Source organism: Rhinichthys klamathensis, unplaced genomic scaffold (assembly GCF_029890125.1).
Source record: "Rhinichthys klamathensis goyatoka isolate OS25496 unplaced genomic scaffold, OSU_Roscu_1.1 h1tg000027l_1, whole genome shotgun sequence".
Lineage (NCBI taxonomy): Eukaryota > Metazoa > Chordata > Actinopteri > Cypriniformes > Leuciscidae > Rhinichthys > Rhinichthys klamathensis.
In genome coordinates, this window is record NW_026606577.1 from 646,121 (window position 1) to 658,408 (window position 12,288).

The window sequence follows — 12,288 nt, forward strand, 5'->3', positions numbered from 1 at the left end:
ACTATGGAAGTCAATGGGGTCCAGCAACTGTCTGTTCACCAACATTCTTCAAAATATCTTCTTTTGTGTTCAACAGAAGAAAGAAACTCATACAGGTTTGAAACAACTTGAGGGTTAGTAAATTATGACAGAATTTTCATTTTTGGGTGAACTATCCCTTTAAGATGGTGGAGTCACCGCAGCCTGCAGGACAGAGAAAGCTCAGGTGAGAACATACACACGCTTATCTATCTATCTATCTATCTATCTATCTATCTATCTATCTATCTATCTATCTATCTATCTATCTATCTATCTATCTATCTATCTATCTATCTATCTATCTATCTATCTATCTATCTATCTATCTATCTTTCTATCTGAGAGAGAGAGAGAGAGAGGGGGGGGGGGGGTTCATATCATTCATATAGCTAGTATTAGATTACAAGCAAGATTGCTTTCACTTTTGACAAGTGAAAGAAGGTTGAGTATTTGCCATCTGTCAGAGTGAAGTGATGCATGTAGGCCTACTAGCCAAAGTAAACAAACCTGAGAAACAAGTGGGCAAGTTACAGTAATGAAATATGTTTCCGTGAAGACTTAAAGGGATAGTTTACCCAAAAATGAAACTTCTTTTATTAATCACTCACCCACACACACGTTGTTCCAAAACCCGTATGTCTTTCGTTCATCTTCGGAACACAAATAGGCTAAAGATATTTTTAATTATATCTGAGAGCTTTCTATCCCTCCATTGACAGCTACACAACTGGCACTTTAACGCTTCAAAAAGTTCATAAAACGAATCCATTTGAATTGAGTGGTTTAGTCCAAATTTTCTGAAGAGACACGTTCACTTTATATGATGAACAGATTTAATTTAGGCTTTAACGACATGAGGGTGAGTAGTATAGTTGCCTTGCAATGCCAGAATTTTCATTTTTGGGTCAACTATCCATATATGGCAAACATTTCTAACAGTTTATCATGAAGCCTTGAAGCCACCTTTGTGAGAAACTAAATCAACAAGTGGAAACAATTTTTGCATTAAAATAAATGATATTTCCTTTTTATTTTATGAATGTTCTAATCTAGACTTTATTTGCGGTCATCTTTGCAGATATTTTCTTTTTTTAGGTCCTTCACATGTGAGAGTAGTTCAAACATTTGTCCAGTTGGGGGCGACATGGACCATAAAAAGTGAACCTTCAGCAGGCTATCCTAAACTGAAATTAGGCCTACTAAATGAAAGGATAACAAACTGGGCAAACTGTTTCACTCAGTCAGAAGTTGTACGAAGCATTCACAACCTCATCTCAAAAACTAAACTGCTTATACTTTTTGGTAAAACATACATCATTTGATGAGGTTACTTCCATTGTTGATCTATCTAATTTAAATGAAATGTTAAGTGTTTCATGTATTAACAATTTTAATGTAATCATCATTACTGTAAATTAGGCCTACTATTAAAAATAGTAATTTGCGTGTGAATTAAGACCACATCTGCTTATATGTTGTGTCTGAATAAACAGAATGAGTGTTACAGGAAATTTCAAAATACCAAGAAGAGTCACACCAGTCCAGTTTAGCTTTCCCAGAACTTTCTGGTTTTCCAGGAACACTATGAGTTACAAATGCGTAAATTCCCTGGTGTCATTAATTTCATGCAGATTTGACTTTCATGGCTTGTTGTTATTAAGCCCATAAAAGGTGCAAGTAAAACCCCCAGAGACACTGAAACTGAAAGACTTTAGAAATGCACCCCAGAGACAGGCCTGCACCATTTGTCTGGTAAAAAAAAACTGAATTTTGCAACCGAGGTCATTGAAATGACCAAACACATGGAACAAATCAACCACAAATGCACGAGTTATGTCTTAAAACACACAGTTTATAAAGGACAGTGAACCTTCATCAATCATCTGGCACATCTGCACTTCACACAAGACTGAAGCTGCTGTTTCCTGTCATGTGTGCAGTTGGGGAGTTGAACGAATCAAAGGTCATTGACATTTTCAGGGTTACAGTACTACTGTAAAACCAACAAACAGCTTCAAACTCGCTACAGATGTTTTATTCCACACCACCAGATTGCCAAGGGACCAGTACAAAATCCCAGTTTGACTAAATCAAATTTGTGCAATAGTTGTTCTTTTTATGTATTTATAAACCCTTGTAAATAAACACATTATTTAAAAAATATATATATGTATAATATTTACATTTAAATCATCTATAAATTCTAGCAGTGCAAGTCCTGCGATGACAAAATCAATTTTGTGCAAATAATGACTTTTTATGTATTTATTCAAACACACCACATTATGTTAAAAAAATAAATGTATATTTTCATTTAAATCCTCTCCATATAAATTCGAGCAGTGCAAATCACGATTACAAAATCGGTTTATTGCAATAATTTTACTTTTTTTGTATGTATTTATAAATCTTTATACACAAACACATCACATTATAAAAAAAAAAGATGTATAATATTTTCATTTAAATCATCTCCATATAAATGAAAAAAAAAACAATTTTGTGCAAGAATTTTGCTTCTTATGTATTTATTTATATACCTTTATTCATAAAGACATCACCTTTATGAATAAACGTTACTAAGATTAATAAATGCTGTAGAAGTATTGTTCATTATTAGTTTGTTAACTATACTAATGTTATCTAATGAAACCTTCTTGTAAAGTGTTGCCCAATGTTTTCATTTAAATAACCTTTAAATACATTTAAGCTGCTATTAATTTATTTAACCATATTATGCATTAATTATTAAAAGAATTATTAAGGGAAACTAATTATTGGGGGGGTTAAACCTATATTCCAATAGATATTCATCCGCTATATGAATAAAACAATCCTATACATCAGTGTATGAAGAAGGAGAAGTTACTGAGTATGTTTTTTTCTACAAATAAACTAAAATAAAAAGATAATGAGAATGCTGCATTAGTGAATTAGAGCTTTATATATGTCGCAGAGATCCAGAGGCTGCCTGTGAAAGCTGCCAGCTGTTGAAATGAATTATGGAGTCTCATTAAGAAAGTGCTGTCTGCTAAAACAGAGCACTGTTCTCATTAAGCAAACAGAGACACCGAGAAACCCTCACTATTGATCACACCGGGATGAGAAATGAAGAGGGAAAGAAAACCTCGTCAAAATGAGCTTTTCGTTTGGTACAAGACAGCATCACATACTGGAAAGCGCATACTCGCTATCTAAAATACCCTGTTTTTGGACTGATGTTCTTTAAAGTACCATGTACAATAAACATCACCATTTATAAGTATAGAAATCACTCAATACCAGGGTGCTACCGCCTCAATACTTTTTTTGTTAGAGACTCTCACAACCGATTCATCAAGTTAGAAAATGTATCGACACAACCCAGTATTTACTGACTCCTGTAATTACTTACTGTACATGCATTCTGGGAAACAAATAAGAGAAAAACACATCTGGCAGGTAAAAACAGGATGGATCCAGTTCCTGTCCAACCTGTCTACGAGGCACGTTGTCAAAAGCAGCCCCTTAAAAAAGGATCATTTTTGTCATCTCACAAACACAATCATGTCCTTTTTTTTTTTACAAACAGTGTTTATTTCACATAGCAAGAACAATCATTCATTAGTGTTTATTATAAAACAGAAAGATAAAGAACATCCAGGTGCTCAAAGCTATTAGAATCGCACCGTTTGTGACATTTATACTAGAACTGAACATTGAACTACAATTAAAATTGAGACGTTGGAGTCATAAACAGAAAAAAAAAAAAAAAAAAAAACGACTGGAGATGGCCAGCCAACTAGAAAAGCCGGCCATGTAAAGTGCAAATCAGACACGCGTCTGTAAAGGAAACACCTCCTGTGGAGCAAAGGGCATCATAAAACAACTCAAAAGGTCACGTTTACTGTCAAACACTCATGCGTTCGCACACACACAGCATTAATAATTAATAAATGAACTCTGTTACATTAAATTTGTTTAAAAAATACAAAATATTGACTTGAATCAATTTTTTTTCTTCTATAAAACACTGAAATCAATTCCACTGTGACCATACAAACATGTTTCTTGTGCTGATGAAACGCTGCCAGGTGTTTACGTGTCGTGTAATGTTACCTCTCACTGCTAACTGGATGAGATTTAAAGAAAAATAATCACGTCGTTCATGTCGCATTGTTAGTCTTTCGGCTGCCTGTGTCCTGACTCCTGTTTAATGAGCTCTGGCTAAAGCTACATTTGCATCGGAACAACATCACACACACACACACACACACAGACTCAAACACAGACATCAGTCTCTTTTCTAGCCCTCAGGCACTCCAGCAGCCCTTTTTCTCTCTTCTCTTCTCTTCTCTTCTCTCACCTCTCCTCGCTCTCTTCTAATTGAGGCGAATATACCCTGGACAAAAGCCTTCTCAGAGGGGAGCATTTGACTGTATCTGTCACAAGCAAAACTTAAAATATTCACATCAGCTGCTGATGTGGGTGGCAAAGACTGGCTTGTGGTAATGGGTTTACGTGTTACAAATTTGTTATATGTGGTCAGTCAGTGTTTGACCCTAAATTTAAGTTTAACATGGCAAACAATTGGCTGGTTCTTTCTGCAGCAACTGGACTAAGAATAAAGATGGTGGGAGTGTGGAACATGTCCTGATACTCCTTCCCCTTTCAATTCTTTCAAAATCCCACCTCCATGCACCGACTTTACATAACCATTTTGTCTCATGGCAGTCAAGTTTGGTTTTGTGGTGAAGGGGCGCTTCATGCTTTTACAATGTTGATACATTGTGATTTGGAGTATAAGAATAACAAAAGAACAATACGACAAGCCACAAGGAACCAGGGTCCATCACCTCTCACAGAAATGCAGTGTATTTTTCTCTTCTACACTCCAGGGCTCCAGCATCAGATGGTCTTCCACTTCATCCTCCTCTTCCTCAAACACACTGATTTCCTCAGTAGAAGTCTCTAGGCAGTTGCTGCTGCCATGGCCCTCGCTGTATTCGTAGATGGTAGGTAGGCTGCTTCTCATTCCAAAGCGCCTGCGTAGTGCGACCAGCAATGGCTGAGGCACAGTAAAGATGTCCACATTGTTGCCCAGATCCACCCAGGCCAAATTGGGGAACTTTTTGGGGTCCTTAACCACCTCTATCAGGTCTTTAAGGATAGCTACAGTCAGTCGGTTACCGTTGATGGCAAGTGTGGTGAGTTTGGGTAACACTCCTAAGAATGGTAATAGAAGTCGCAAACTCTCATCCTGGAGCTCCGTGAAGCTGATGTCCACTGCTGTCACAGATGAACCATTGTTCTGAAGGTAGTATGCCACACGATGCAAATCACGCCCAGAAAGCGGGATACCAGACAGATCCACGGTATCATTTGCTAATTTCTTTTTCAGTGTAGTTTTAAGACTGTGAAAGAAAGAAAAAACAGCATTAGCAATTCACATTAAATGACCATGTTTATAATAATGAGTCAAAATTATTCATTTAGAGTATACACATAGTAAAATAAACATTGTTTGTTTGTTTTTGTGCAAATTGTAATGTTTTATATGATTTATATAACATTATTTATAACAGACGTGTAAATTTATGGTGAGAAAACAAAAAAGACACCACTAGCATTGGTGATTCAGTTGTAAAATCCCACTGAGGCAACATCAAGAATAAAGCACTACAAGCATTGGTGGTTCACTGGTAAAATTCTCGCCCAGGGATCGATTCCCGGCCAATGCATAAGTGTTTTTAGACGGCAAAAAATTCACACCTTCGAAAGATGGCCTATGAAATTCGAGTGAGACAACATCAAAATTAGTGGATCCTACAAGCATTGGTGGTTCAGTGGTAGAATTCTCGCCTGCCACGCGGGAGGCCCGGGTTCGATTCCCGGCCAATGCAAAAGTGCTTTTTGAGGGCAAAAATGTCACACCTTCGAAAGATGGCCTGTGAAATCCCAGTGAGGCAACGTCCAAAAAAGGGCCTCAACAAGCATTGGTGGTTCAGTGGTAGAATTCTCTGAGTTCGATTCCCGGCCAATGCAAAAGTGCCTTTTGAGGGCAAAAATTTCACACTGTCGAAAGATGGCCTGTGAAATCCCAGTGAGGCAATGTCAAAAAAGCGCCTCAACAAGCATTGGTGGTTCAGTGGTAGAATTCTCGCCTGCCACGCGGGAGGCCCGGGTTCGATTCCCGGCCAATGCAAGAGTGCTTTTTGAGGGCAAAAATTTCACACTGTCGAAAGATGGCCTGTGAAATCTGACTGAGGAAACGTCAAAAAGGGCCTTAACAAGCATTGGTGGTTCAGTGGTAGAATTCTCGCCTGCCACGCGGGAGGCCCGGGTTCGATTCCCGGCCAATGCAAGAGTGCTTTTTGAGGGCAAAAATTTCACACTGTCGAAAGATGGCCTGTGAAATCTGACTGAGGAAACGTCAAAAAAGGGCCTCAACAAGCATTGGTGGTTCAGTGGTAGAATTCTCGCCTGCCACGCGGGAGGCCCGGGTTCGATTCCCGGCCAATGCAAAAGTGCTTTTTGAGGGCAAAAATGTCACACCTTCTAAAGATGGCCTGTGAAATCCCAGTGAGGCAACGTCCAAAAAAGGGCCTCAACAAGCATTGGTGGTTCAGTGGTAGAATTCTCGCCTGCCACGCGGGAGGCCAGGGTTCGATTCCCGGCCAATGCAAGAGTACTTTTTGAGGGCAAAAATTTCACACTGTCGAAAGATGGCCTGTGAAATCTGACTGAGGAAACGTCAAAAAAGGGCCTCAACAAGCATTGGTGGTTCAGTGGTAGAATTCTCGCCTGCCACGCGGGAGGCCCGGGTTCGATTCCCGGCCAATGCAAGAGTGCTTTTTGAGGGCAAAAATGTCACACCTTTGAAAGATGGCCTGTGAAATCCCAGTGAGGCAACGTCCAAAAAAGGGCCTCAACAAGCATTGGTGGTTCAGTGGTAGAATTCTCTGAGTTCGATTCCCGGCCAATGCAAAAGTGCCTTTTGAGGGCAAAAATTTCACACTGTCGAAAGATGGCCTGTGAAATCCCAGTGAGGCAACGTCAAAAAAGCACCTCAACAAGCATTGGTGGTTCAGTGGTAGAATTCTCGCCTGCCACGCGGGAGGCCCGGGTTCGATTCCCGGCCAATGCAAGAGTGCTTTTTGAGGGCAAAAATTTCACACTGTCGAAAGATGGCCTGTGAAATCTGACTGAGGAAACGTCAAAAAAGGGCCTCAACAAGCATTGGTGGTTCAGTGGTAGAATTCTCGCCTGCCACGCGGGAGGCCCGGGTTCGATTCCCGGCCAATGCAAAAGTGCTTTTTGAGGGCAAAAATGTCACACCTTCGAAAGATGGCCTGTGAAATCCCAGTGAGGCAACGTCCAAAAAAGGGCCTCAACAAGCATTGGTGGTTCAGTGGTAGAATTCTCTGAGTTCGATTCCCGGCCAATGCAAAAGTGCCTTTTGAGGGCAAAAATTTCACACTGTCGAAAGATGGCCTGTGAAATCCCAGTGAGGCAACGTCAAAAAAGCGCCTCAACAAGCATTGGTGGTTCAGTGGTAGAATTCTCGCCTGCCACGCGGGAGGCCCGGGTTCGATTCCCGGCCAATGCAAGAGTGCTTTTTGAGGGCAAAAATTTCACACTGTCGAAAGATGGCCTGTGAAATCTGACTGAGGAAACGTCAAAAAAGGGCCTCAACAAGCATTGGTGGTTCAGTGGTAGAATTCTCGCCTGCCACGCGGGAGGCCCGGGTTTCGATTCCCGGCCAATGCAAAAGTGCTTTTTGAGGGCAAAAATGTCACACCTTCGAAAGATGGCCTGTGAAATCCCAGTGAGGCAACGTCCAAAAAAGTGCCACGCGGGAGGCCCGGGTTCGATTCCCGGCCAATGCAAGAGTGCTTTTTGAGGGCAAAAATTTCACACTGTCGAAAGATGGCCTGTGAAATCTGACTGAGGAAACGTCAAAAAAGGGCCTCAACAAGCATTGGTGGTTCAGTGGTAGAATTCTCTGAGTTCGATTCCCGGCCAATGCAAAAGTGCCTTTTGAGGGCAAAAATTTCACACTGTCGAAAGATGGCCTGTGAAATCCCAGTGAGGCAACGTCAAAAGAGCGCCTCAACAAGCATTGGTGGTTCAGTGGTAGAATTCTCGCCTGCCACGCGGGAGGCCCGGGTTCGATTCCCGGCCAATGCAAGAGTGCTTTTTGAGGGCAAAAATTTCACACTGTCGAAAGATGGCCAGTGAAATCCGACTGAGGCAACATCAAAAAAGGACCTTGACAAGCATTGGTGGTTCAGTGGTAGAATTCTCGCCTGCCACGTGGGAGGCCCGGGTTCGATTCCCGGCCAATGCAAAAGTGCTTTTTGAGGGCAAAAATGTCACACCTTCGAAAGATGGCCTGTGAAATCCCAGTGAGGCAACGTCAAAAAAAGAGCCTCAACAAGCATTGGTGGTTCAGTGGTAGACTTGCCTGCCACGCGGGAGGCCCGGGTTCGATTCCCGGCCAATGCAAGAGTGCTTTTTGAGGGCAAAAATTTCACACTGTCGAAAGATGGCCAGTGAAATCCGACTGAGGCAACATCAAAAAAGGACCTTAACAAGCATCGGTGGTTCAGTGGTAGAATTCTCGCCTGCCGCGCGGGAGGCCCGGGTTCGATTCCTGGCCAATGCAAAAGTGCTTTTTGAGGGCAAAAATGTCACACCTTCGAAAGACGGCCTGTGAAATCCCAGTGAGGCAACATCAAAAAAAGGGCCTCAACAAGCATTGGTGGTTCAGTGGTAGAATTCTCCGGGTTCGATTCCCGGCCAATGCAAAAGTGCCTTTTGAGGGCAAAAATTTCACACTGTCGAAAGGTGGCCTGTGAAATCCCAGTGAGGCAACGTCAAAAAAGCGCCTCAACAAGCATTGGTGGTTCAGTGGTAGAATTCTCGCCTGCCACGCGGGAGGCCCGGGTTTCGATTCCCGGCCAATGCACAACAATGAGCAAGCAAATTGCTCGCTTGACAATGCAAAAGCGATTTTTGATACTGTCAAACTACTTAAAACCAGTCTAAGTAACACAATACGAACATTGACAGCACATTTGTTGCATTTTTGATCAGATTTAATGCTGGGGTAATTCCTCATTTTGCATTCCAAAAGCCAAACGCATGTTGAGATTGTTCAATAGAGCAAAAGTACTTTTGGGAAATATATCCTCAAATACACAGTAAAAACACACCTACAACTTATTAGAGTACATTAAATGTGTGACAGTATGTTACGGTTGACTTGATCCCCATAAAGCATATTAGTGATTCAAACATTAGTCATCATTCAATCTCAAAATCCATGTGACTTAACCAGACAGTGTATTTTCTCAGAAAAGGGTCATAAAATGACAGGCAATTTAAATCTAACTCTGCCAACATGTTTTTTACAGTGATGACCAATGTTGTTTGTGATGTGCACAGCGCTTGCATTTCCCACTCTGTCTCCACACATTACCCATCAGCACGTCTTCCGCATATCCATGTATGCGAAGCCAGACCAACATTTGGATTAGACTCTTTCTTAGCCTCACAAAATAGGGAAAGAAACATGAAAATCGGATGTATGGATAGGGTTAAATGAGTCATTGTTCTTGCCCAGAGCAGTCACGTTGACAAGAGAGTCAGGGCTGTCAGAATAAATGAGTGCACACACCAAAAAACGGAAAACTGACGGAGATCCTTGCAATTGTGTGTGGTTTGCTCCGATGTACTGCTACTGCAACTCCCCCATACACTAGTCTGCAGATGAACAAGTGGACGACACAGCGGCCAGGGGGCATCAGCTTAAATGAGCAAGGTTTGTTGAGTCCTGAAATTAAATGTAATTCAGCTTGTCTTCCATATTTATGGAAGACAGACCAATTTTTTGCATTACTTCAACATGAAATATTCTGAATACATGGGTAATAATAAAGACTCTTACGCATAGAAAATGGCTCCATGTGCATTAACTACGCTTTAAATTAGAGAGCTGACAACTGAACAGCAATGCAGTTCCCTTCTTCAATCAGCCTGCAGCACCCCACCCCTTTGCAGCGGGGAAAGTCCATCTGCTTCTCCTCTGTTTGGCATGACAGCCTTACATTCAGAGGGGCTTTTGCTGTGACTGCAGGATTTGGACTTCCTACGCCGTGTGCTCATTGTTCTGAGTTTGGGCTTGTCTTATTGGATTAAGGGCTTTTCTACAGGGGCTGCCTGGCACGCTGCTCGCACATTTCTGCGTAGGAGCCAGAGGTCCAGCCAAACAATACGCACGTATCAGCCCTTTTCAATAACAACACTGTGTGTTGGTGTTATAGTCGTGAGGAAGGGTGCTGAGAGCTCCTGGAGTTGTTGGAATGGGGGTGGAATGGACGGGGTAGGTAGGAGACTGCAATCCAGAATTGGTTGCCCATCTGCAAGGTAACATGGAAGTGCTAATTCCAGTACAGACTCAAGATCATGCACTCTTTATCTCAGGGACGTTGTTAACATGGTCTCCTGACATTGTTGATCATAGGAACAAACCATTTTAGACTGCATTTTGAAAACGTAATGTGGTAAAACTACACATACTGTGAGATATATAGACCATGAATAAACCATGGTATTACTAAAAATTCTAAGAAAGGAATCACCCAGGAGGTCAAGGTTTGGCTGGTTTTGGCAGTTAGCCCCTACTGGTTGAGTTTGTAACTACAACAATAATCAGGCAAATAGCATGTTTAACCATTGACAGGCAATCAAAAATAACATAACTGCTACAAAATAAAATAATAGTAAAATAATTAGTAGTAAAAGCAGTAAAATTATATAAATATCTATACTGAACAGATAGTATTTTTCACTCATTTTCCATTTAAAATATCCAAAAGTCAAACATTGAGGTAAATGATGGAATTTGAAAAGTGATTTTCCAGGGTCATGTGTAAGGTCAGAAGACAAAACCAATAAATGCATTGATAAAATTAACTGTGGAACAGTCTAGAATCCTTGGAGGAACTGAACAGCCTGCTTAATGAGAGATATACTGGTTATAATTGCCTCATACATCCACTGCCCTTTGGGATATTGACATGTTTTCACAAAGATCTTACATGACCTATCAAATACAACCTCAAAAACAGCGAGAGACTATAATGAAACAAGCATTAAATATAGGAGGCCGCCACACAAAGACACATTCTGACTACTTTTACTCTGAATAATTACACGTTCATTAATTAATCAAATTAAGTCCCCAAAATAAAAACAATTCAAATTAATGATATTATTGTGTAAAACATTGAATAGACATTACAAAAAAGCACTACTTTAATGTGACAAATGTTAATGTTAAAATGTTTCATTACCACCAAACACGGTTTAATTTGCTAAAGATCTGTATTGCGTCTTCTGTGCCGTAAAATCGATTGACTAAAGGCTGGCCCACAATAAAAGATTATTAAAATCTTATCAGATTTTTAAAATGTGATAAAACACAAACCTGACAATAATTTTTTTTATAGATTTAACTGTTTTGTAACTGTTTTGTGTGGAGTGCCACGATGTGACCAAGACACACACCAAAATCGGCCCGATTATCTTGTAGTCTAGCTGGGCACACGCCCAGCTTAAGCAAACCTGTCAGGGCAGGTCTGCATACCATGCCACCATAACTCTGAAAATAACGTTGTCAAAACTCTCTTCCGATGGTTTCTCTACCAAGCCCTGACGACGTGGCAGGTTTTAAGGCCCATTTGCATTAATATATCTCCATACTGACACTCTGACATGAGCTCTATAAGAACTGATGTCTCTGAGACTTTATTTAGATTTAAAGGCACGATGCGATGTGACCTGTCTCTGCCAAACGGACAGTCTAAGTCACATTTCAAAATGTATCTCTTCTCCATGGGCTCTGAATCTCTCCAGGGATGATGGTTGTGGTCATTCTGTGAGCCTTCTGCAGGTGGTAATCAGATTTTCTCTCAGCAGTACCACATACACATTTCCCCAGCCATCTTAAACACGAACTGCACAGAACAATGACTTTCCAGTTGGATAATCCCATTTCATTACTGGTGGGATGGTCGAGGCTATATATAAAGTCAAGTGTAGAAAGAGAACTCGGTATAAAAGCACTGTGAACTAAAGGTCCCGGATGACAGGGCTATATATATATATACCACCCATTGCTCAGTGTGTGGCACCGTGAGCTCATGCCAACCTGTCAGAAGGGCACTGCGGGCTTAACAGTGAGTGTCAGACTGAAGTAGTGCCAGTTCTTGGAGCAGCTAA

At 41.0% G+C, this 12,288-nt stretch overlaps 1 protein-coding gene and 14 non-coding genes across 15 annotated transcripts in view; 14 read left to right on the top strand and 1 right to left on the bottom strand.

Annotated features, from left to right (window-relative positions):
• Positions 1–4,350: 4,350 nt before the first annotated feature.
• lrrc75bb (leucine rich repeat containing 75Bb) overlaps positions 4,351–12,288 on the bottom strand; it is a 33,239-nt gene continuing 25,301 nt past the window's right edge. Inside the window, exon 4 of the mRNA XM_056243747.1 lies at positions 4,351–5,414. Within this exon, the coding sequence (XP_056099722.1) occupies positions 4,853–5,414 (562 nt within the window). The 3' untranslated portion in view covers positions 4,351–4,852. The remainder of the gene's footprint in view (positions 5,415–12,288) is intronic.
• On the top strand, positions 5,833–5,903 carry trnag-gcc (transfer RNA glycine (anticodon GCC)). The gene has a single exon. It is a non-coding gene; the product is annotated as a tRNA-Gly (tRNA).
• On the top strand, positions 6,135–6,205 carry trnag-gcc (transfer RNA glycine (anticodon GCC)). Its single transcript has one exon. It is a non-coding gene; the product is annotated as a tRNA-Gly (tRNA).
• trnag-gcc (transfer RNA glycine (anticodon GCC)) lies at positions 6,294–6,364 on the top strand. The gene has a single exon. It is a non-coding gene; the product is annotated as a tRNA-Gly (tRNA).
• On the top strand, positions 6,454–6,524 carry trnag-gcc (transfer RNA glycine (anticodon GCC)). The gene has a single exon. It is a non-coding gene; the product is annotated as a tRNA-Gly (tRNA).
• On the top strand, positions 6,615–6,685 carry trnag-gcc (transfer RNA glycine (anticodon GCC)). The gene has a single exon. It is a non-coding gene; the product is annotated as a tRNA-Gly (tRNA).
• trnag-gcc (transfer RNA glycine (anticodon GCC)) lies at positions 6,775–6,845 on the top strand. The gene has a single exon. It is a non-coding gene; the product is annotated as a tRNA-Gly (tRNA).
• On the top strand, positions 7,077–7,147 carry trnag-gcc (transfer RNA glycine (anticodon GCC)). Its single transcript has one exon. It is a non-coding gene; the product is annotated as a tRNA-Gly (tRNA).
• On the top strand, positions 7,237–7,307 carry trnag-gcc (transfer RNA glycine (anticodon GCC)). The gene has a single exon. It is a non-coding gene; the product is annotated as a tRNA-Gly (tRNA).
• trnag-gcc (transfer RNA glycine (anticodon GCC)) lies at positions 7,539–7,609 on the top strand. The gene has a single exon. It is a non-coding gene; the product is annotated as a tRNA-Gly (tRNA).
• trnag-gcc (transfer RNA glycine (anticodon GCC)) lies at positions 7,699–7,770 on the top strand. Its single transcript has one exon. It is a non-coding gene; the product is annotated as a tRNA-Gly (tRNA).
• On the top strand, positions 8,120–8,190 carry trnag-gcc (transfer RNA glycine (anticodon GCC)). The gene has a single exon. It is a non-coding gene; the product is annotated as a tRNA-Gly (tRNA).
• Positions 8,280–8,350, top strand: trnag-gcc (transfer RNA glycine (anticodon GCC)). The gene has a single exon. It is a non-coding gene; the product is annotated as a tRNA-Gly (tRNA).
• On the top strand, positions 8,598–8,668 carry trnag-gcc (transfer RNA glycine (anticodon GCC)). Its single transcript has one exon. It is a non-coding gene; the product is annotated as a tRNA-Gly (tRNA).
• Positions 8,900–8,971, top strand: trnag-gcc (transfer RNA glycine (anticodon GCC)). Its single transcript has one exon. It is a non-coding gene; the product is annotated as a tRNA-Gly (tRNA).